This window comes from Panthera tigris, chromosome C2, assembly GCF_018350195.1.
Source record: "Panthera tigris isolate Pti1 chromosome C2, P.tigris_Pti1_mat1.1, whole genome shotgun sequence".
Taxonomy (NCBI): domain Eukaryota; kingdom Metazoa; phylum Chordata; class Mammalia; order Carnivora; family Felidae; genus Panthera; species Panthera tigris.
In genome coordinates this window covers 155,427,942-155,450,877 of record NC_056668.1, presented here as the reverse complement: position 1 = coordinate 155,450,877, position 22,936 = coordinate 155,427,942, and the positions used below count along the sequence as shown (strand labels likewise).

Genomic DNA, 22,936 nt, shown 5'->3' with positions numbered 1-22,936 from the left:
TCATAACTCTAGGGAGAAAAAATAATAAAATAAAAGAATGATCCCAGGAGATTAAAAGTAGGAAATCCGAAAGAAGAGGGGCGACTGGGTGGTTCAGTCGGGTGGTCATCCAACTCTTGATTTTGGCTTAGGTCATGATCCCAGGGTCGCAGGATCCAGCCCCTTGTTGGACTCCACACTGAGTGTGGAGCCTGCTTAGGATTCTCTCTCCTTCTCTCTCTCTCCCCTGCCCCCCACTGCCCCCACCCCGGATCATGTTCACAAGCACGCTCTCTCTCTGTCTCTCTCTCTCAAATTAAAAAAAAAAAAAAAAAAAAAAAAAAAAAAAAAAAAAAAAAAGGAAATCCAAAAGAAGAGATTTGACAGAGGGAGGAAACATCGAATAAATAATATAAGTTGGGGGTGGAAAGAAGATTGATGTTGTTTAAGGGCACAAACTTCAACAAGTAGTGACTAAGCCACAGTGATGGAATGCACTGTTTAAAGAATATGGACAACAATACTGTACCATGATTATGGAATGGGATAATATAGAACAAAGGCTATGGTATTACAAGATATAAATGTATCAAAATGACATTTTGTACACCTTAAATGTATACAATGTTATATGTCAAATATACTCAATAATACACAAATAATCCAAGCAAATTCCCCAGGTCTACAGGGTACCACAGCTTGTTTGAAATTATGGATTATATGGGCATCATAATGTATTCAAGAATTCTAGAAACATCCAGAGGTTTCTTAATTTAGCGTGGATATTATTTATTGGTATTTATATAATCACCAGAAAAAAATAAAACAATTTATGATAGCCTTTAAATAATGTCAAATGTTCTCTTTTGGCAGAATTGAGCTTCCAAAAAATTTATTCTGATTTCATGCATACAGTTGGTGAAAAAAATTGGACCATTATTGGAGTAGACTTATTTTCTATTTAAAGTATCTGGTAACACCATGTGAAACTGGCATCATTTAGGCATTGATGGAATCAACGTATGTGCACAAGAAAACTTGAAATAAAATGAAAGGAATTAATTTAAAAGAAAAGTCATTTGAATAGAAAAGTCATGTTTCATAGAATGATATGTGAATGGATATTGTACCTGTTAAAATGTTGTCTTCAAACTTTTGAAATGATTGCCGATGCTTCCTTAGCAGATTCATGTGTCTGATTTTCATGTTGTCCGTGATATTTCTCAGGCCCATGATGGCTGGTAAATATTGACAAATATTTTGGGTAACCTACATGTTCATTACTAACTATCTTGAGAAAGGGAAAGACAGTACTTTTCATTAAATATGCATTTCCTTCTTAAAATTCATTGCCACCAAAAGGATTTATTGCAAAATAGTTACCAAAAATAAAATAAATGACTAAGTAGTTGTAGATTTGCACCATACAATAAATGATCATTCTGAGTAGCAAGACTATTTAAGCTACACACGAAGAGCTCCAGGCCTGAATTCCTCAGCCTTCATTTTCTGCACATATTGCACATAAACCTAAACTAGAATGTCCCACTTTCCCCACTGACCTGCTGACTGGTGGCCTCATGCATCTTAAACTGACTGGTGGCTGGCGGGAGCTTTGAATACTTTTCCCGCCACGACCACAGACCATAAGGAGTAAGCTGTCGCTAGCCACCCGTGTCTGAGCGCACTCGCGCACTCGATGATGTAACTGATGGTTCTGCATACTGTCCTTGAAAGGGAGAAGCTGGCGAGATGGCATCAGAAAAAGGCCGGGGACAATGAGATGGGCCACTGGTTAGCTTTCACGGTTCATCACTTTTCAAGCCGGAACGGTACGTGCATCTCACACACTATTAGATGAGAACATTCACAAACCCGAAGTGCAAGACTGAGGACGATCATTCTGGCTTATGCTGAGTCTACTCTTGATGATATTTCTTCAGAAATTGAAACACCCGGGTCAAATACGAAATTGGATGGGATACCGGGACAACAGTGACGAGCAAGAGGAAGGAACCGGGACGTTTGGTCATTCGGTGTTTCTTTCCTGTTTGCCGGAGCAGAAGCCAGAAGACTTTGGGAAATGTTAGTGGCTTATCTTCAAAAGAATTAGGTGTTGATACGTGCTCTTCCAGGAATACTGTCCTTACTAGAATAAATCAATACAGGCTTGGGCACCTGTTAGGGGGTTATTAACCAAGTAAATGGTTTATTTATTTATTTATTTTTTTAATTTAATTTTTTTTAACGTTTATTTATTTTTGAGACAGAGAGAGACAGAGCATGAACGGGGGAGGGGCAAAGAGAGAGGGAGACACAGAATCGGAAGCAGGCTCCAGGCTCTGAGCCATCAGCCCAGAGCCTGACTCGGGGCTCGAACTCACGGACCGTGAGATCGTGACCTGGGCTGAAGTCGGACGCTTAACCGACTGAGCCACCCAGGTGCCCCTAAATGGTTTATTTTTAATTCCATCAGCAAACACAAGCAGAAGCCATTTGCTTTCACCTAGCAAGGATAGTAGGAGATTTTCACTGTGTTATCTCCGAGCTGTATTTAGGGATAAATCGATGCCAGCATGAATAAAAAGTTACAAAGGTTTTGGGACCAGTTACTGTGTGTAAACCCATAAGGCTTATAGTTTTGAAAGCAGTTCATAGCAAGAGGGAACTTTGTAGCAACCAGGCTTCAGTACAAACTGCCTTGCCACCTTGGCCTCACGTCACAAAAGGCACAATACTTTGAGATACGGATGCCTTACGATGCTTGGGCACACCAGCTAGCAGAAGGGCAATGGAGACCCCTAGAGTGTCAGAGTTGAATCAACTACTCTCCATTTGATACGCACTTTGTATCCTGCAATCGGGCTCCTTGACCACAGGTACCACGTGAGTGTGAGACCTTAGCTGGTCTTATGAACGAGCTATTGTGAAATGTATAGCAGAATTCCACTCTCAAATGGAAATGGTATATACGTCAGTGGGCCTGGAAGGGACAAGTAAATTGATGAGCCGGTGGTTCAGACCTCCATGGCACTTGGTTTCACTGTTTGGCTTCCTCCACCCCAGCCCACACCTGTGGACTCATGTGGTGTTTCACTTCACAGAGGAGGAAAATCCTTGGGCCTGCTTTACCCTTGAGTGTCCACAGCATGGCACTAACCTTCCCAGTCTGGTCCAGCACTAAAAATCAGTAGTGACACAGGACAGACATTGTACGATTCCACTTACGTGGGGTACCTGGAACAGTCAAATCTAGACCAAAAGCACAAGAGTGGTTGCCAGGGCTGGGGGTGCTGAGGAAACGGGATTTATTGTTCAATGGGTACGAAGTTTCAGTTAGGGATGCTGAAGGTTTTCTGGAGATGGATGGTGGTGAGGGTTGCACAACAACATGAACGTACTTAATATCACAGAGCGCACGCTGACGATGATTAAAGTGGTACATTTTGTGTTAAGTATATTTTACCACAATGAAAAAAAAAAAAGAAAGCAAAAGAAAATCCTCCCAATGGGTGAAACTTTGGTTTCACCTTTGGCCTTACTCATGAATCCACACTGATTTATGGATAATACCTAAAATAGTTGGTCAAAGACCTGAAAAGTTCAAGACCGAAAGGCCAATAACAAGGATAGCCGTATGGACCTACTGGAATTGGCAGCCTGTGAATATAGATGTAGACTAACCGCCCCCCCCCCCCAGGGGCATTCAATGGAGAGGGTTTCCTTAATAATCAGGCTGACACCTTGAGAATTGGACCCGTTCTCTAGTTGTCAGGTGCCTCTTACTCCAGCCACATCTGTTTTTACTATATGCCTCACTACTCAGAAGCGGGTGGCTTCATAGAAACGTGAGGTCACTAGCTGGTGACAACACCTTGAGAGAGGAGCCCTCCTCTCAGATGCCCAGATACAGCATATGTCTTAAACCACCAGCCGATACGTGGGGCCATTTCTCTTACAGACAGAAGACGCCGTCTAAAAACCAAGGAGTGGAAGTGGCAATGACCTCCCATGCATTATATATAATAATCCACCTGCCAAGGTTTTGTATAGCATCCCCACGACATTTAGATTCGTGACTCGGGAGGTTTGGGTGGGCAAAGGAGAAATATTTCCACCAGTAAACACTCAGGCATGTGCCAGTAACTTGGAAGCAAAGCTTGCTCTCCAACCGGCAGAGAAGAAGGTCACCCTACTGGCTGGTGATTGGTCCTGACTACCAAGGGGAGGTTGTGTGGCTGCGACAGGATATGGCATGAAAGACTGTCCAGATCCCAGACAGCTCCCATGTCCAATGACAACAGTCCGTGAGAAACCAAGGCCAACGAATAACATAATGAATAAACAAATAAAGATCCTCTAGTACGAATGAAAGTGTGGGTCCCTCTCAGCGGTTAAAAGAAAACAGTCATGCAGGCCAAGAGGCTCATAGACTCGAATGGGGGAACATTGCAACGATCGTCAAATAAGGGCCCATGACCAGTTACGGAAGTGGGGACTGTAGCAGCCATAGTTTATCATTGTCTGCTTCTCCCACTTGCCTTTATGTGAAACAGCACTTACGCGAAAATAACCACGGATGGTGGCTAATGCCAGTTTAGCTTCGGGTGAGAATATGAATGAATTCACATACAGAAACTGATAGCACTTCTGTTTTATTCTGCGTTTTCTTCATCCCAATGAATGAAAAAACTATATAGACCTACTGGTTGTTTTCCGACTGTGTCTCCAGCTCCGTTTTCCACCCTCCTCTGGCCAAGTCTGCACTCTGAGACCATGACCTCTAAGGACGCTGGTACCTGTGTTCCTTTCCCCTCCACCTATCAAACGGCTCAGCCAACAGGAGGCATCAGGAGGAATCCGAAGGGCGGAGGACAGAGATGTTGGGGTATTTTCTGCCCCACGCCCTTCCTACCAGACAAGTGGCAGGGATTTTGTTCTGCTACCTACGGCTAACGTCCCCTTCGGGAAGCCTCTTTCGTGGCAACGGCCCTAGCTGGGTTTTGCTAACCCCTCCACCTCCCCTCCTGCCCTCGGGCCTCCAAGTTGTGACGGCTTCCTACTTCTGACTGAACGAAGACCTGTTTGTACGTTATGATTCCATTCAAACAAAGCTCAAGAGGGGCAAAAGTGGTCTGTGGTGACAGTAAATACTGTGGCTGCCTTTGACAGGGTAGGAACACAAAGGAGCTTCTGACGAGTGGGAATGTTCCATATTTGCTATTAAGGTCTGGACAAATACTTCAGCGGGGCGCCTGGGTGGCTCAGTCGGTTGAGCGTCTGACTTCGGCTCAGGTCACGATCTCACGGTTTGTGAGTTCGAGCCCCGCGTCGAACGTTTGTGAGTTCGAGCTCTGCGGAAGGCTTCTTTCCCTCAGTCACCACATTATTGAGTGTACCAGTATTTCATTCCTCTGATTGCTAAATAGTACTCCATTGTGTGACCACGATGCGGTCTGGGTTTCTGTTCATCTGTTGATGATGTTTGGGTTGCTTCCAACTTGTAATGGTTGTGGATAAAGCTGCTATGAAATTTGTGTACAAATTTTTTGTGTGTGGACATTATTTCTTTTGGAAAAACATCTAGAAGCAGAATTCTGTGTTACAGGAGAGGTGGGTATTTAACTTTGCATGAAAGGTCCAAATGGTTTTCTAATCAGCTGTACCAAACCTTCAGAGCAGGCCATCTCCCCAGACTGGGACAAGCCAAGATGCATCCGAAAATAGACCAACTTTGAAGTGTCATTAGGATTAGACAGCAATAGCCAATTGACTATTCTAAACACATAAGTGGTGGGGCTCCTGAGAAAGTCAGTCAGTAGCTCCTGCGGGGCCTCCTGGCCCCTCCCCTCCATTCTCAGCAATAATCAGGCTTTAAAAGGTCCCCTACAACCCAGACATGTGAAGTTCCACTCCTTAGGCTACCATATAGCTGTTAGAAGAGAAGTGACTGAGTAAATTAATTTACACTTACATGTGAATGGTTGTCAGGCCTTACTGCATTTAACACCCTAGAGTATTTGTATTTTGAAAGCAAAGTTTTATTCGTAAAGGAATTACTAATAAATAATAGCCTTGTAGTCGACATCCGGGGAGGAACAAGGAGAGGACACATCTTTTCCCTAGACTTCAAAAATTATATGAGCTGAAAAATGATGCATGTAGTAAATCAGGTGTGGGTTCAAATCCCCGTGGATTTTGTTTTGTTTTGTTTTGTTTTGTTTTGTTTTGTTTTGTTTCGTTTTTGGTGTTTGTTCACTTGAGAGAGAGCATGTGACCTGGGAAGGAGCAGAAAGAAAGGGAGAGAGCATCCCAAGCACAGAGCCAGCTTGATCTCCCGCACCGGTGAGATCATGACCTGAGCAGAAGTCAAGAGTCAGCCGCTTAACCAACTGAGCACCCAGGGGCCCCCCAATCCCAGTTTTTACCTTAAAAAGTAGTCTTTCAACGTCTGCGTCCTAGCGCATTGTCCTGGGGCCAAGCATGTGTTCCTTTGAGTACCAACCACTTGTTCGTCCTCCTTACGTGCCTGTGTTACTTCGGTCTGGGCATTTTCAGGACCGATCCTCCCTGCTACCGGGCCCAGCTCGAGGGCAGGCACGCCGTGGGCACGTCCGACCAGGACGCGAAGGCGGAAGGGACTGGTAAACCGTCCGGCGCCGCGGGGCCCGAGTTACAACACGGATCTTTATCACTGCACGCGTCAAGAACGCAAACCCGCCTCCGCTCGCCGCGGGAGGCCGATGCTAGGACACCGGACAGGGGGCGAACCGGGAAGAGGAAGCAACTGAGGGCAGGGACTCCTGCGGCAGAATCCGGCAGGACGCTTCAGCAGGTGAATCCCAGCCCCTAACGGACCGCGAGTCCCAGGCCCTGTCCAGGTGGAGGAGCCCTGGCCTGGGAGGCGCGACGAGGGCGACAACCGCCCCAGCGCCTTGGAGAAATGCTGGGCGCACCTGGGGACGTGAGGGAGGCGGCCGAAGATGCCCCCCCCCCCGCAGGGCCTTTGCAGCCACGCCGTCAGGAGGGGTCCCGCGGCCGCGTGCGCCTGGCTCCTTGGGGCGAGCTGGCTGGAGGCCCCTTGTCCCCACCGTGTTCCTCCTCGGGGAGCGGGGGGAGCCGCAAAGTCCGGGGGCGGAGCGCAGACGTGGGCGTTCAGGCTCGGACCGTCCTCCCGGGGTCAGGCCGCCAGGCCGCGTCCCCCTTTGGCCGACGCCCCCCCCCCCAGGCAGGCGGGGGGGAAAGGGGGGGGGGGTCCCTGCGGCCGGCGCTCGGCTCTCCCCGCCTCCCCGCGCCCTCACCCTCCGCCCCGGCGGCGCCCCGCGAGCTCGGCGTGCGGCGCAGCCTCCGGCGGTGCCGAGACCTCCAGGTGCCCGGCGCGAAGGCGGAGCCGCGCGTCCAGCCGCCTCCCCGGCGCCGCGGACGACACCCCCACCCCCCGGGAGCTGGGGGCCCCCGCGCGGCGGCTCCGGGCGCCCGGCCTCCCCGGGGCTCGGCGCGCTCCTCTCCCCGGGACGCGCGGGGCGCGCACGGCCGAGCAGAGCGCAGCGCGCACGGCCGAGCGGCGCCCACGCGGGGCAGCCCGCGCTCCAGCCCGCGGCGCCCGGACGCCCGCGACCATGGCCGCCGAGGGACGCGGCCCCCGCGCCCCGCTCGGGGCCGCGGCGCTGCTGCTGCTGCTGCTGCTGCTGCTGGGGCTGCCGCGCGTGTGCGTGCGGGCGGACGGTGAGTGTGCGCGGGGCCCGGGGGGCGAGGCGGCGCGCGGGGGTGCTCCCCGCGGCCCCCCGCCGACCTCCGGGTCCCCTCTCGCCCCCCCCCCCGGCTCCCGACCCCTCCCCGAGCACCCGAGAAAGCCTGGCCTTCCGAAGGTCGTCGTGAAAGGGCTTTGCGGTGAAGTCACGTCTAGGGCGCCCCGGAGCCGCCTCTGCGGAGACCTGCTTTTCCACGTCCGTTCAAGGGGCTCCCGGCGGCGAGGCTGACAAGGCTACCGGCTAGTTTGTCTCGGTCCAAGAACATCGGAAAGATGAGTAGGGATCAGCAGGCAAAGGGGAGAGGAGAGTGCCTTGCCCGGGGGAAGTAGCATGTGCAAAGGCCCTGTGACGGGCAGGGGAGATGGGACAAAAGAGTGGCTGGAGCCGAGCGTGCGAGGTGATGTCGTGTGACGCGAGGCCGCAGAAATAGGCAACAAACAGGTTCTCGCAGGTGGTGAGAATTGGCCCGCTTTTTTGTTTGTTTCTTTGCTTTTTTTTTTTTTTTTTTTTTAAACCTGAGTTCAGCTTTCAGCGCCTCCCTTAAATTGGCAGGATCAGAGCCTTATATCGGCTACATTTTGAAAAGCTAATTCAGCTGTATTTTCATTTTGGGACAAAACCCCATTGACTTGGTGCAGGAGGATCTGGGAGGAAAGAAGACAGCAGTTCTCACGTCCATGAGCGGTTTCTAGAAAGTCCAAGCTTGGGACAGATTGGATTGATGAAGAAGAAAAACCCTTGGCTGATTTGGGATGCTTTGTATATTTTTGAACGTCGTTGCTTTTTGAGTAAACAATTCCCGGTGAAAGAAGTGGGCTTGCCAGAAAGAGGCGTGGTGGTTAGGGAAAGGGGGAGAGTGCGAAAAAAACCTCCAGATACTATCTTAGAATTTTGGTGCTTTTGTCCTAAGTGCCAGCTTGCAGAACCCTTTGCTCCTAATTAAGGATGAATGTCTTATTTCTTCATATCCTCAGAGTGTTAGAAAAGAAAACATTTTTAACTTTGAAGGTTCCTCCTGAAGACTGTTGGGTTCTTTTTCATTGAGATGTAGTCCGTGTAAAATTTACCATTTAAACATTTATAATCAGTGGAGCTCGTACATTGATTGCATTGTCCCATCATCACCGCTAACTCCTGAACATTGCTATCCGCTGAACCGAAATCCCATACCTATTAGCAGCCAACCCACTGTTACTTTTTTACTATAGTATTTTTTGCCTGATGAATGCAAGTGGAATAAATAGGAGTCAGTATCGACTTTTGAACAATGTATAGTATTGTACCAACTTTAATTCGTTTCAAAGAAGTACTTCTGCAATCCCCGAGGCTTTAGAGTTTCACCCTATTATAACTGCTTAAGTGGAATGCTGAGTGGATAGAGATCAGCTTTTTTGTGCCTATCTGGCTTAGTGTGGGTCCTAGAAACTTGAAGGCAGAAATATCATTGGACAAGGAGAGAGAAACAGAAGCACCACAGCTCTTTTTCTTGTTATCCCTTGCCAGAAATGCCTGTTTCTCCCTTCTCCTTTCTTTCCTCTCCCTGCTTCCCTAAGTACACTTACTTTCAAGAAACTCCATTTACTGAGTTCCAACTTTTATAACAGAGCCATTGAAGAATTATAATCTATATTATGAAAGGATTCTTTTCCCTACAAAATATATGTTTAACGACCTTCGCTTTCCACATTTCGTTATTTGTGTTCTGCGGTGGTGGAAGGAAGAAGAAACTTTCAGCTAGACTTGATGTGTCACAGACATCTGGAGAGAGACTTGGAGTTATTAAAACCTCCATGGACTCATTAAAAAACCTCAATGAGATAAATTCAAACGAAAAACATTTAGTTTGCGTTTGACTGATGAGATATGCATCTCCTATATTAGAGAGATCTGCCCCTGTATTTTTTCCCCCTTTTTTCTACTGTGCTTTTAAAATACTTTTGAAACTGAAAACTTTTCACATTGACTGAATGGAAATTAATTGTGTTTGGGTAATGATTATAGGAAAAGATTCATTAATGCAACAGATAATTGATTGAGCATCTATCATAAGCTAGGTACAATCCTTGCTGTTGGGGATAGAATGGTGAGGGGAAATAGGTCCTTGCTATCAGGGAGTTTAACATCCAGTGGGTTAGTCAGTAAGCAAATCATTATGTGAATAAAATGTGAATTTGTGATTTTGATAAGTGATTAAATTAAAGGACAGAGGTACTATGGGAGCCTGTACCAGAAGATTCTGGTTTGGTGCATTAGGATCTGAGAGAGGAATAAGAATTGACTAGGCAAAGAGGGGGAAGAACAGGTGTCTGGGTAGAGAATAGCACATACAAAAAAAAAAAAAAAAAATTGTGAGCAGGGAAAATGGGCCGTGTGATAAGAGACAGAGTGGCTGGAGTTACGAGTCCAAGGTGGAAATGGTTTGAAATGATGCTAGGAAAATTGGAGTGGGTGTAATGAGGTGGGGTGTCATAGACAAAGTTTCTTCTTAATCCAAAAAAGGGAAGGAAGTCATTGGATGATTTCCAGCAGTAGAATGGCTAATAAGATTTGCATTTTGAAAAGATTGCCCTGATGGTGATGTAGGAAGAATGGATGGGACCAGGGCAAGACTGGATATAGAGAGAGACCATATAGGATGCCATTTTAGTTGTGCAGGCGAGAGAGGGTGGAGGTGTGTAGAGGTGGCTGCGGTTAGTGGGAAGGGTCTGGACTAAAGAGAAAAATGTGAGTCATCTGTGTAAGGTATGAAGCCATGTGTGTGGATAGAATCCTAGAGAAACATTTCGTAGTGAAAAGAGATGGCTTAGAACTGAGCCTGGAGTAAGAAACAGATTTACGGTTACTGACTCTACATTCATGAGATATATTGGCCTGTGATTTTCATTTCTTGTAATATTCTTGTCAAGTGTTGACATCAGTATTATGGTGATTTCTAAAATAAGTGGGGAAGTTGTTCCCTCCACTGTTGTCTAAAAAGGTGGCTGCAAGGTGAGCTGTTGTTTTGTTTTGTTTTGTTTAGTGTTTGGTAGTGAGGTCATATGTGTTTGAAGTTTTTCTCATGGGAAGATTTTTAAATGATGAGTTTAATTTATTTTTTTTAAGTTTATTTATTTATAATCTCCCCACCCAGTATGGGGCTCAAACTTAAGACCCTGAGATCGAGTCACATGCTCCACCATTGAGCCAGCCAGGTGCCCCTTAATTTCTTCAGTAGTTAAAGACATATTCAGATTTCTTATTCATTTTGGGTCAGTTTTGCTAAGTTTGTTTTATGAAATTTGTCCATTTCATCTAAATTGTCAAATGTACTGGCATATATAACATAATAATCGCTTACTATCTTTTCAGTGTCCATGGGATCTGTAGTAATGTCCCCTTTCATTCTTGATATTGGTAATTTGCATTTTCTCTCTTTTTGTCTTGATCAGTTTTGCTAAGGATTTATCAATTTTATCATTCTTTAGAAAGAAACAATTTTTGGCTTTATTTCCTCTATTGTACATCTGCTTTCCATTTCATTGATTTCTGTTCTATCTTATTTCCCTGCTTCTACTTCTTTAGAAGCTTTAATTTTATGTTCTATGTTTTTAAGATAAGAAATTAAGTCATTGGCTATCCACAACTCTTCTTTTGTAATATGATCATTTGAGGCTACAAATGCCCCTTAAATACTACTTTAGTTTCCCCACAAGTTTTTGTCACTTTCATAAAAATGTTTTGTTTGAATTGTGGTTTTCTTTGAACCCATCGTTTATTTAGAAGTGTATTTTGTAATTTCCATCCACAAGGGGATTTTCCTAGTTATTACTTTGCTATTGAGAGGCAGTATATATAATACAGTGGTTAGGAACTTTAAGATACAGCCAAAATGCCTGGTTTTGTATCCCAGCTGTGTGATCTTGGACAAATAATTCATACCAAATCTTAACTATAAATAAGGATAATAATAACACCTGCATCACAGAGTTGTTATAAGGATTAATTTAATATTTATAAAGCAATTTATAAAGCAATATTTATAAAGCAATTTATAAAGTGTTTACCCATAGTAAACACTGTATAAGTGTTTGATAAATAAGACAAGTCATTTTAGGTTGTTTGTATTGTCGTTTAAAAATGTGCTTTGTATAGGGGCGCCTGGGTGGCTCAGTAGGTTGAACGTCCAGCTTCGGCTCAGGTCATGATCTCACAGTTTGTGAGTTTGAGCCCCATGTTGGGCTGTGTGCAGACAGCTCAGAGCCTGGAGCCTGCTTCCGATTCTGTGTCTCCTTCTCTCTCTGCCCCTCCCCTGCTCATGCTCTGTCTCTCTCCTTCAAAAATAAATAAAAACATTTAAAAAAATTTTTTTAAATATGCTTTGTATGATTTGAGTCTTGAAATGTTTTTTGATTTGTCTTGAAGCTCAGTATTTGATCAGTTTTATAAATGTCCTTTGTGTGTCTATACTGAATGTGCATTCTATACTTTGCCATATTGTGCATCAGTCCTTACATCAAGTGTGTTAATTTTGTTGCTTAAATCTTATATGGTCTTTCCAGTTTTTTTCCTGTTTTATCAATTCCTGAGGAGGCCAGTGGTTAAAATTTTCATAAGCACTGTGGATTTTTTCCAATTCTCCCTGTAGTTTTATTAATATTGCCTTTTTCTAGTCTAGAGTTGTTATTTATTTGTTCAAAATTATTTTACATTACTCATGAAATAACTGTCATAACAGAACCTGTTCTTCTCTAGCAATGGCTTTTTTAATAACAGCTTTATTGAAATATGATTCATATACTGTACAATTTGCCCTTTTAAAGCGTGTGATTCACTGGTCTTTAGCATGCTCACCAACTTATGAATCACTGTGCACAATTTTAGAACATTTTTTTTGCCCCCAGATAAACCCTGTTCCCACTGGCATTTATTTCCTTGTTTCTCCTCAACCCCCCAACCCCTAGGCAACTACTTCCTGTGTCTGAATTTGCCTGTTTTGGACATTTCATGTAATGGACTCATACAATGTGTGAACTTCTGTGACTGGCTGCTTTCCCTTCGCATAATGTTCGTATCCATTTGTAGCATGTGTCAATACTTCATTTCATTTCACTGCCAAATAATATTCTTTCGTGTGGCTCTTCAGACCATACTTTGTTGATCCAGTTATCAGTTGATGGTCATTGGGTGGACTCTACTTTTTGGCTATTATACACACAGTTTTATAATTGTGGACTTAATTTATTATTTATTATAAATAACGCTGCTAGGAACATTCATACAGGAGTTTCTTTTTTTTTTTATTCACTTATTTAAATTCAGGTTAGTTAATGTACAGCGTAGTGTTGGTTTCTAGAGGAGAACCCAATGATTCGTCACTTACATGTAACACCCAGTGCATATACAGAAGCTTTTATATAAACACGTGTTTTCGGTTCTCTTGGGTATTCACCTAAGAGTATGACTGCTGGGTCACGTGGTAACTCTAGGAGAAACTGCTATCGACTTTTGAGATGCTAGACGGTTTTCCAAGCAGCTGCATCCTTCTCTGTTCCCACCAGCAGCGTCTGAGGGTTCCACTTTACCCACTTCCTCGCCATCACTTAGGTCAAAAAATGTCTTTTTGATGATAGCCATCCTACTGGATAGGAAGTAACATCTCATTGTGGTTTTGATTTGCATTTTGCTGTCGGCCCATAACGTTGAGCCTCTTTTCGTGTGCTTATTGGCCGTTCCTTTAAAGATGTCTATTCAGATCCTTTGCCCATTTTAGCCATTTTTAAGTGTGCAATTCTGTGGCATTTGAGCACATTCACATGGGGGTACAACTGTCACCGCCATCCGTTTCCAGGGCTTTTTCATCTTTCCTACCTGAAACTCCATTCCCATTAAGCATTAATTCTCTACCGTCCCCACCCCAGCCCCTGGCAACCCCCATTCTATTTTTTATCGCTATGAATTGGACTAACTTACTTCACTTAATATAATGTCTTCAAGATTTAGCCATGTTGTAGCATCTGTCAAATTTTCCTTCTTTTTAAGGATAGTTAATATTCCTTTGTATTTTGTACCACATTTCGTTTACCCGTTCATCTGTCGATGGACACTTTGGTCGCTTCCACAAATGGTGGTTGTGAATCATTCTTCACAATCCCGCCAGCAACGCATACACGTTCGGTATTTTTTCCCTACCTATCTGCCAGCCCTGTTATTTTCTGTCGTTTCTTTTTTATTAGTAGCCATCTTAGTGAGCATGAAGTGGTATTTAATTGTAGTTTGATTTCACTTCCCTGACGGTTAGCAACGTCAGCAGTGTCCTCTTGGCCGTTTGTATGGCTTCTTTGGAGAAAGATCTTTTCAAGTCCTTGGCCCATCTGTACTCAGGCTGCTTGGTCTCTTTAATTGTTGTCGGGTTGTGGGAGTTCCTTACCCACTCTATATACGAGTTTCTTACTAGATGTGTATTTGCAGAAATGTTCTTTCATGCTGTGGGCTGTCTTTTCGCTTTGTTGATTTTGTTCTCTGAAGCGAAACGTTTTTAATTTGATGAAGTTCAGTTTGTGTCTTTTCTCCCTGGTTGTTTGTGCTCTTGGTGTTGTGTCTAGGAAACCATGGCATCATCCAAGATCACAAAGATTTCCTATGTTTTCTCTTCAGTGTTACGGTGTCAGCTCTTCCATTTAGGCCTTTGATTCACTTTGAGTGAATTACTGTGTAAAGGGTGAGGCGGGAGTCCAGCTTCACTCTTTTGCATGTGCCTGTTGAGTTGTTCCAGCACCGTTTCTTGAAAAGACTCTCCTTTTCCCATTGGGTGGTCTCGATCACCCTTGTTGAAAATCAGTTGACTGTCAACGTGGAGATTTATTTCTGGAATCTCATTCTTTCCTTTGTGTCTTTTTATTAACTTACTATTTTTCATCTTTTTTGTCTCTCTGCTACCTTTTGAATGATTTCTTCTGACTTCTGTTTCAAGGATGAGTTCTTTTTTAAAATTTTTTTAATGTTTTTATTTTATTTTTGAGAGAGAGAGACAGAGTGTGAGCTGGGGAGGGGCAGAGAGAGAGGGAGATACAGAATCCGAGCTGTCAGCAGAGAGCCCGACGTGGGGCTCGAACTCATGACCTGTGAGATCATGACCTGAGTCGAAGTCAAACACCGAGTCCCCCGGGCGCCCCAAGGATAAGTTCTTTGTCCGATTGTGTCTGACAGGCAGCCAAAAGCATCCATTGCATTTTTAATTTATCATTGTGACTTTATTTCTAGAAGTCCTACCTGGTTCTTTTGCAGTTCAGCTAAGCCCCTTTTTGTAGTTTTCTCTTCTTTGCGGATATTTTCAGACTTGTCTTTTCTTCCTTTAGATGTGGTAATTATCATTGTTTTATGATCTGTGCCTATTAATAACACTATCAGATGTACCTTTAGGTCAGTTTCTGCTGGACACTGTGTATGTTGTTTCTCACTCGTGGTGCCTCGTGTCCTGAACACTTAGCCGTGTTTTAGTGTTGTGGTCATTGCCTTTGAAAGAATATTTGCATGGGATTTCCCGAAGCCTACGATGAAGATATTTTTTTCCCTCCAGACAAGATTTCCCTTTGTTCCTACCGGGTGTCGATAAATGTCGGCCTCAAGCCACTTTAGGCTAAATTCACGGCTTAAAGTATCTTAGACGTCAGTTTTTGTCAGGGTGACATTTCCCACTGAGTATTAGCGCTTGGGTATCTGGCACTCAGACAACTCTTCCCACAGTCCCTTGAGAATGAGGGGAGGGGGTACTGTTTTTCCTTGGTCACTCTTATCCTGAGAGCTAAACCCCTCAGGGTCCCAGCTTTGTGTATTTACGTGCGGGTGTGATGGTGGTGGAGAGGAGAGGAGAGGCCTGTCGCCTTCTCTACCTCATGTGCGCCCTGGGCTTTCACTGTTGTCCCCCTTGTTCAAGGGCTTGACTATCAGCGCATCAGTTAAATTTCCTAATATTTTTTCCCACTGAGGCAAATGCCATTGACACAAAAGTGTCTTGGGGCACGTGCTTCTCCAGGCAGGGCCATCAAGTACAGTTGTTCAGACTGTGTACTGCACACTGGCACCAAGTCTAAGGGAGGACGAGTCCCCTACAGATACGTTTAGTGTGAAACATTTTTTAATTTTCCTCACGGCTTTGATCCCAAAGCTGAGGGCTTATCGTATTTATTATAATTATCTCAGAACTGATAACAGCTGAAGTGTCTCATTCCAATAAGATCAACACAGTGTGATAATTTTGCCAAAAGAGGGAAGCGAAGTGTCTCATTCTAACCGGGATTCTTCCTCCCCCCTACCTTAAACTTGATAGGGTTTTCCCAGGCACTGCTTCACCTCTGCAGGAGGCTCCCAGAGACCACAGTGCTCCCTCCCTCCCCCGCCATGAGTTTCTTGCCGAAAGCTCTCTTTTGCTTTCAGACTCAGCTTCCTCCTCTGCCTGCTTTCCTGTTCCCATGGTACTCACCTGTCCCACGTTTTTGAGGCTCGCTGCACGCCCGTTTACCGAGGTGCTACGGGAATCCACGGTGCCCCGGACGTGGCCTCCGCTGTCTTGTCCGGCCTGGGACAAGTGGCAGCCCGCACAAGTGGATTCACCGCGGGACGGGCCCGATGATGTTCTGAGACAAGGAGAGGGGAAGCAGCCTGCCGTGTACGGGGTCACCCCGGGGCCAGGGCAGGCAGAAGAAGGCAGACCCGAGTCCGACGTCCGTCCCCTGGACACCGACTGCCCAGCTGCCCGGGACAACTAGGACACTGGGCCTTAAGACACGGTGTTTGTAAAATAGCTTTGAAAAAGGAAGGTTTCAAGGGTATATCCAGAGAAGCATGCAAAGCAGATGGTTAATTTTGTTTTAAAGAAGACAGGAGCAGGGCACCTGGGTGGCCCCGTCAGTTAAGCCTCCGGCTCCTGGTTTCAGCTCAGGTCATGATCTCGTGGTTCGTGAGTTTGAGCCCCGGATCAAGGCTCTGTTCTAGCAGCGCAGAACCTGCTTGGGACTCTCTCCCTCTCTCTCTCTGCCCCTCCCCTCCTTGCGCTGTCTCTGTCTCTCTCTAAGAAAATAAACTTAAAACAAAAAAGAAGTCATTGAAGGCGACAGGAGCGTAAAACCGGTAAAAGCACCAAAGTAACTGTCGTCACCTCGTCCTGGGATGAGTACCGTGGGGTGGTCGCTGCTCATTGGGGACTTCCGGCCAGCAGGAAACTACAGCTGCGACCCGTGTCTGCCAGAGACTGAGTGTGCTGAGGTTCAATCCCGTGGATCCTGGGGTAAGCCCGTGTTCGTGCTTGTCCCCACACAGGGAAGCTGTTTGTGCTGGAATCCCAGAACGGCTCTCGCGGCCTGGAACTGGAGGTGGCCCGCCTTTCCTGCAGGAGCAGGGGTGCGCACCTGGTATCTGCGGACGAGCTGCGGAAGGTGGTCCAGGATTGTGCCTTTGCGGTGTGCACCACGGGCTGGTTGGCGGATGGCACCCTGGGGTGAGTCAGGCATGCAGGGGAGAGCTCTCCTTCCCTCGCACCCCCGCTCCCCCGCCAGGGCTCCTATGGGGGCTCGGTCACCGTTTTGAGGTGCCAGGATGGGCCAAGGCCAGCGGGCAGTGGCCTCGGGCACATTCTTGTTTTCAGTTCTCAAATAAAAACACGTTTCTGGAGTTCTGTCACGGTATTCCCTCCTGACTTTGTTGTTCCGAGTTTCTTTCTAAGTCATAAAACTAATACATGCTTGTGAAAAGTTCAAGTAATACAGACATGTGTGAAGTTCAAAGTGAGTTTCTCTCTTCTTCCCCACCTCAGAGGTAATGGCTGTTAACTGCTCGGTGTATATCCTTGATCTCTTCTTTCCCTGTGGGGGTTCGTCTACATACCTGTGAATAGGAGGATGGGAACGAGTTCTCTCGTGTTACTCCCATGGAGAGCTGGGTCTGTGTCCTCTCCCTTTAAATGAGGCACAGCATAGAATGGCCTGGACCAATAGAATACAGCAAGAGTGGTACCATGTGACTCCTGAGGTTAGGTCGGAAAAATCCATGCCCAGATTCCTGGGACACTCACTTTTGACGTGTCATGTAAGACGTCTGCCTATCCCAAGAGGGCCATGCTGTGAGGAAGTCCAGGCCACAGGGAGATGCCCCACAGAGATGCCCTCACCGATAGCCCCAACCGGGGTCGCCGTCCATAGCCAGCATCGACCGCCAGAGACGCCAGTGAAGGTGTCTCTCCATGATTCTTGTCCCCCAGCTGTTGAGTTCTTGCCGGCTTCTGGGTCTTCCCAGCTCAGGCCCTAGACATTACAGATCGGAGGCAAGCCATTCCCCTCGGGCCCTCAGTTCCCGACCAAAGGAATCCTTGTGGAGAAACGATTCTTGCGGCCAGCCGGGAGAAGACTTCCCATTAGTTCTGGTCACTGCTTCTTTAGTCATACCCAGAAAAGGCAGGGGCCATTCCTGTCTCCTTCATGCCACAGGAATGTGAACGAGCAGAGCGGGCTCCAACAACTGCTTTGGTTGATAATAACCTTGAGGACGGGCTGGCAGATGGCCATAGACAACACACACAACCGGGCTGACTTACATTTCCAATTGGGCCACACGTGAAGCAGCAGTTGGACAAAGAAGACCGCTAAGGCTACCCCCAAAGCTTTTCAGTGAATCTGGAACCGTGGCTCTCTCTGCCTTACATTTTACATCCGGGTTCTGGACAGACAAAGTAGGTCGTGTGCATGCATATTTCCACAATGTAGTTAAGTGTGGATATTTTTCATAACGTTGTTGCTGTCACTACATCAGATAACCAGGCTGTTTAGGAATTCCGAAGAGCCAGTTTGAAGCCAGGCTTGGGTCTCCCAGGCTTTACAGATCAGGAGTGGGTCTTTGGAAAGGTCTGTCCTCTCTGGGTTTGCGGTATGGTGTTAGGACATATTAGTAGATCTCTACATTGCTTAGATGATATTTCTTTGTAGCAAACATACTTCCTTGATAGATTTACAACACGACGTATTAAAAATAAAACTATTTTGATGTTTCTGGAACCAAGAAGTATCTGATCATCGATACATACATTTCAGCCATCCCCCCTCCACCCTGAAGGCCAATTATTAAATGTGTGGCGCATCTTACAATTGATGGCATAGTGAACGTACAGTTCATGTGATCTGTGTCTCCATGGATTTCAGTTGACTGTACACATAAACCCAGAGGGGGATGGAGCCCTAAAGTGGTGAATCCAAAATTGGGGGCCACTCGCCTCCTGGAAGCTTTTGCTCATTCCATAAAGGATGACTGAACAAAACCGAGTGGCAATTTACATAGCTTCATAGGACTAGGACAGAGATTGGAATTCAGGTTTTGTGTAGGCAGGTCCTGTGGAGTCGTTTGCTTTGGGCTGGGACATTCCAGGGCTGTACCCCAGGAGTAAGAGTAAACTGGAAGAAGTATGCAGGCCCTCACGGGAACTGCAGTGTGGCTTAAAATCTTCTGGAGCCACGAGTGTGGCTTGAGATGATACTGGAGCTCCAGTGTTCCATATAGCTAGTGGAACTGATTTTAAAAATCCTCTCCAGAAGGATGATATTATCCTAGGCAATGTATTTCCACTAACAATTTTAGGAAAAATAAGATTTGCCACACAATATAACATTAAAAAATTTTTTTTAATGTTTATTTATTTTTGAGACAGAGAGAGACACAGATGTGAGCGGAGGAGGGGCAGAGAGAGAGGGAGACACAGAATCCGAAGCAGTCCAGGCTCTGAGCTGTCAGCACAGAGCCCGACACGGGGCTCGAACTCATAAACCATGAGATGCTGATCTGAGCCGAAGTCAGACACTTAACTGACTAAGCCACCTGGGCACTCTGCCACATAATATAACATAACCAGTTACATAAGGAGACAAGGCAACCAGAAAAAAGATAGCGAATAGAAGCTCTAGATATTAGCATTGGTAGATGCAGACTTTAAAATAACTTTTCAAATGTTCAAAGATACAGAAGATACAAGGAGAATTTTGACAAAAGACTAAAACTATGACAGTAACCAAGTGGAAGTTCCAGAAGTGAAACATACAGTAACTAAAATTAAGAGCATAGTGGATGGATCTAATAGCTGATTAAAAAAAAAAAAAAACCCAAAGATAAAATTAGTGAACCAGAAGATATTTCAGGAAGTATCCAGAATAAAAAAAACAAAAACAAAAACAAAAAAAAACCAGAAGAAAAAAGGATGAAAAATACAGAAGAAAGGGTAAGAGGCAAAGAAATATGTAATTGGAATTTTGAAAGAAGGAACAAAAGCAATTATCTAAAACTTAAGAAAAGACTTATCTACAACTGAGGAAAAACATCCAGGCACAGATTCAAGAAACCCTTCAAAACATGAGTGGGACAAATAAATTCACAACTTGACACATCATGGTGAAACTGATAAGAATCTAATAATATGAAGGAAAAATATTAAAAGTAGTAATAAGAAGGGGTACCTTCCAAGGAGTGACAATAAATGGACAATGAAAGCCCCAAAACAGTTGAATGATACTTTCAAAGTGCTGAAAGAAAATTGTTGCCAACCTAGAATTTTATACCCAGTGAACATATCTTCCAGGAATAAAAGTAAAATAAAGACATTTTCAGACAGACAAAAAGTGAAAAAATTCATTATGTCAGACCTGCACTAAAAGAAACCCTAGAGGCTAATATTCAGGCAAGAGGACAGTAGTTACAGGTGGAAGCCTGGAGATTCAAAAAAGGAATAGAGTAAACATAGGGGTAAATTGAAATTGTGTAATTATATAAAGCAAGAATAATAGTACTAAACACTAAGTGGCATATAAGTCAGGAAGTGTTTTAAGTATGTTAATATATAGTATTTTAATTTTTTATGTTTATTTTTAAGAGAGAGAGAGAGAGAGAGAAACAACATGAGCAGTGGAGGGGCAGAGAGAGAGGGAGGCACAGAATCCGAAGCAGGCTCCAGGCTCTGAGCTGTCAGCACAGAGGTGGACGTCGGGCTCAAATTCATGAACTGCGAGATCATGACCCGAGCCAACATCAGACGTTTAACTAACTGAGCCACCCAGGTGCCCCAATACATAGTATTTTAAGTATTTTTAAGTTGTATTGTTGGAGAAGAGGGTGAAAGTAATATTAAAAAGTCAAGGAGGAATACATAATCTCCAGTGTAACCACTAAAAGGATAGTAAAAGGACATATAACTTACAGACCCATACAGAAAAAGGGAGTGCCAAAAAAAAAAAAAAAAAAAAAGAATTCAAACAATCAAAATAGGAGAAAGAAAAGAGAGGAAGAAAGAATGCGCAGAACGAATAGAAAGATGGCAGGTTTCAATTCACAGAGATCTGTGATTAAATTAGATTAAAATAGATGGGACACTTCATTTAGAAAACAAAGATTAAAAAAAAAAATCTACTACTTGCTGTTTACCAAAGATACCCCTAAATATATCATGGGGCAAAGATAAATTATGGTTTGTTAAGTAGCATGTATGTGGAACTGAATGATATTAAAACGATAACATTCTCAAACTTGTAAGCTGCTACTAAAGCTGTACCCAGAGGAACACGTAAAGCATTTAAATGTTTGTGTTAGAGAAGAGGAAAGGCTAAAGGTTTATAAACTAAGTTATGACCCGTCTTAAGAAATCTGAAAAGGAACAGAAAAACCCCCTCCCAAAGAAAGGAACCGATAAAAAAAGCAGCATTTTGTGAAATAAACAAAACAAAACAAAACCATACACTAGAAAAGATCAATGAGGTCCTTCCTCTGAAACTTGAATTGGTACATTCGGCCTCACTGAAGCATCACCTGTGTCTTCCTGACCGTAGACATGTGTTTGGGGAGAGTATTTCCCTACGGATGCTTTCAGCCAAAGATCCTAAATCAGAAAAATGTCTGCTGATTCCGAACCGACAGCAGAAAAGAATTGTTCTTTCCCGTTCTTAGTCCCCCTGACACAGTCTTCTTTGTGTGTTTCAGGACAACCGTGTGCAGCAAGGGGAGGGGTGAGCAGCAAATCGTGAGAGCCGTGGACGTGAGAATTGAAAGCAACCCGGTTCCTGGTGGCAGGTCCAATGCCCTCTGTATGAAGGATGAAGGTCAGTGCCAGAACCCTTGTAAAGGTTCTGGAGGGTGTGCCTGGTGGTTGCCATCCGAGGCTGCATTCTCCGGAAGCAGACCTTGCGACGAGAAAGGCTTCCAAAGAAAAGCCAGTAGGGCGGTGGGGCAGTGGGCAGAGAAAGCAGGGGTGCCATACTCAGCAAAGTCCACAGTGGCGGTGAGGTGACGGGTAACTTTGGCTCGGTCCTACAGGAGGTCTCAGGAGACAGTGAAGGTCACCAGTTTCCCGGATCAGGGGTGAAAAGGCAGGGGTATCCACACCGCTGCACCTGTCAGTCATTGGATAAGGGCTGCTTCAGGGAGATGTAAATCCCCAGGCTCTTCTGGTTTAAGATGTGTGCTGGCGAAGGGTTCCAGTAGCCTGAGTGCCACCCTCCGGCAAAGATGCAAAAGTGCCCACCAGGAACCACCATGGAAACGATCAAGGCATCTAGGTGATGCGGGGCAGACCCCTGCAGCATCTGCTACAGTTGCTGATACAGCTTGTCCTTCGGTCTGTCTTCGCTGTGGACAGCACACTGAAAAGGAAAAAAAAAAAAATCATTTTTTCCCCAAAAGGAAATTTACAGGATTTAGGAAACTGCTCCAAGGATGGATAATTCTGCTTCCCTCTGGTAAATCGGCTGAGCAGTGAGAAAACCACAGTGGAGTCTCCAGGATAGCATCTCATTGCACTGAAATCACTACACCTTCATTATCAGAAATGAGATAATTTGAGAGGGGGGTGTACGTGCAAACGGGGCAAAAGACAGCTGCTCACTCGTCAGTGCTGGAAATCAGCATACGTGCTGCTTGGCTGCACATTGGCCTCATCTGGGAGGTTTTAAGAGGTACTGATTCCTGGGTACCAGCCCTAGACATTCAGATATAAATGTTCTGGGCATTCGGGTTCTTTAAAGCTCTTCAGTGATTTTAACACATCGTCCAGCTTGAGAGCTGCTTTCCTTTTTTTTTTTTTTTTTTTTAATTTTTTTTTTTTAATCTTTATTTTTGAGAGAGAGAGAGAGAGAGAGAGCAGGGGAGGAACAGAGAGAGAGGGAGATGCAGAATCCCAAGCAGGTTCCGGGCTGAGCTGTCAGAACAGA

At 45.1% G+C, this 22,936-nt stretch overlaps 1 protein-coding gene across 1 annotated transcript in view; it reads left to right on the top strand.

Moving 5' to 3' along the window:
- The first annotated feature begins 7,598 nt into the window (after positions 1-7,598).
- SUSD5 (sushi domain containing 5) overlaps positions 7,599-22,936 on the top strand; it is a 49,335-nt gene continuing 33,997 nt past the window's right edge. Inside the window, exons 1-3 of the mRNA XM_042956951.1 lie at positions 7,599-7,704; positions 17,025-17,202; positions 21,711-21,829. Coding sequence (XP_042812885.1) covers positions 7,599-7,704; positions 17,025-17,202; positions 21,711-21,829 — 403 coding nt within the window. The remainder of the gene's footprint in view (positions 7,705-17,024; positions 17,203-21,710; positions 21,830-22,936) is intronic.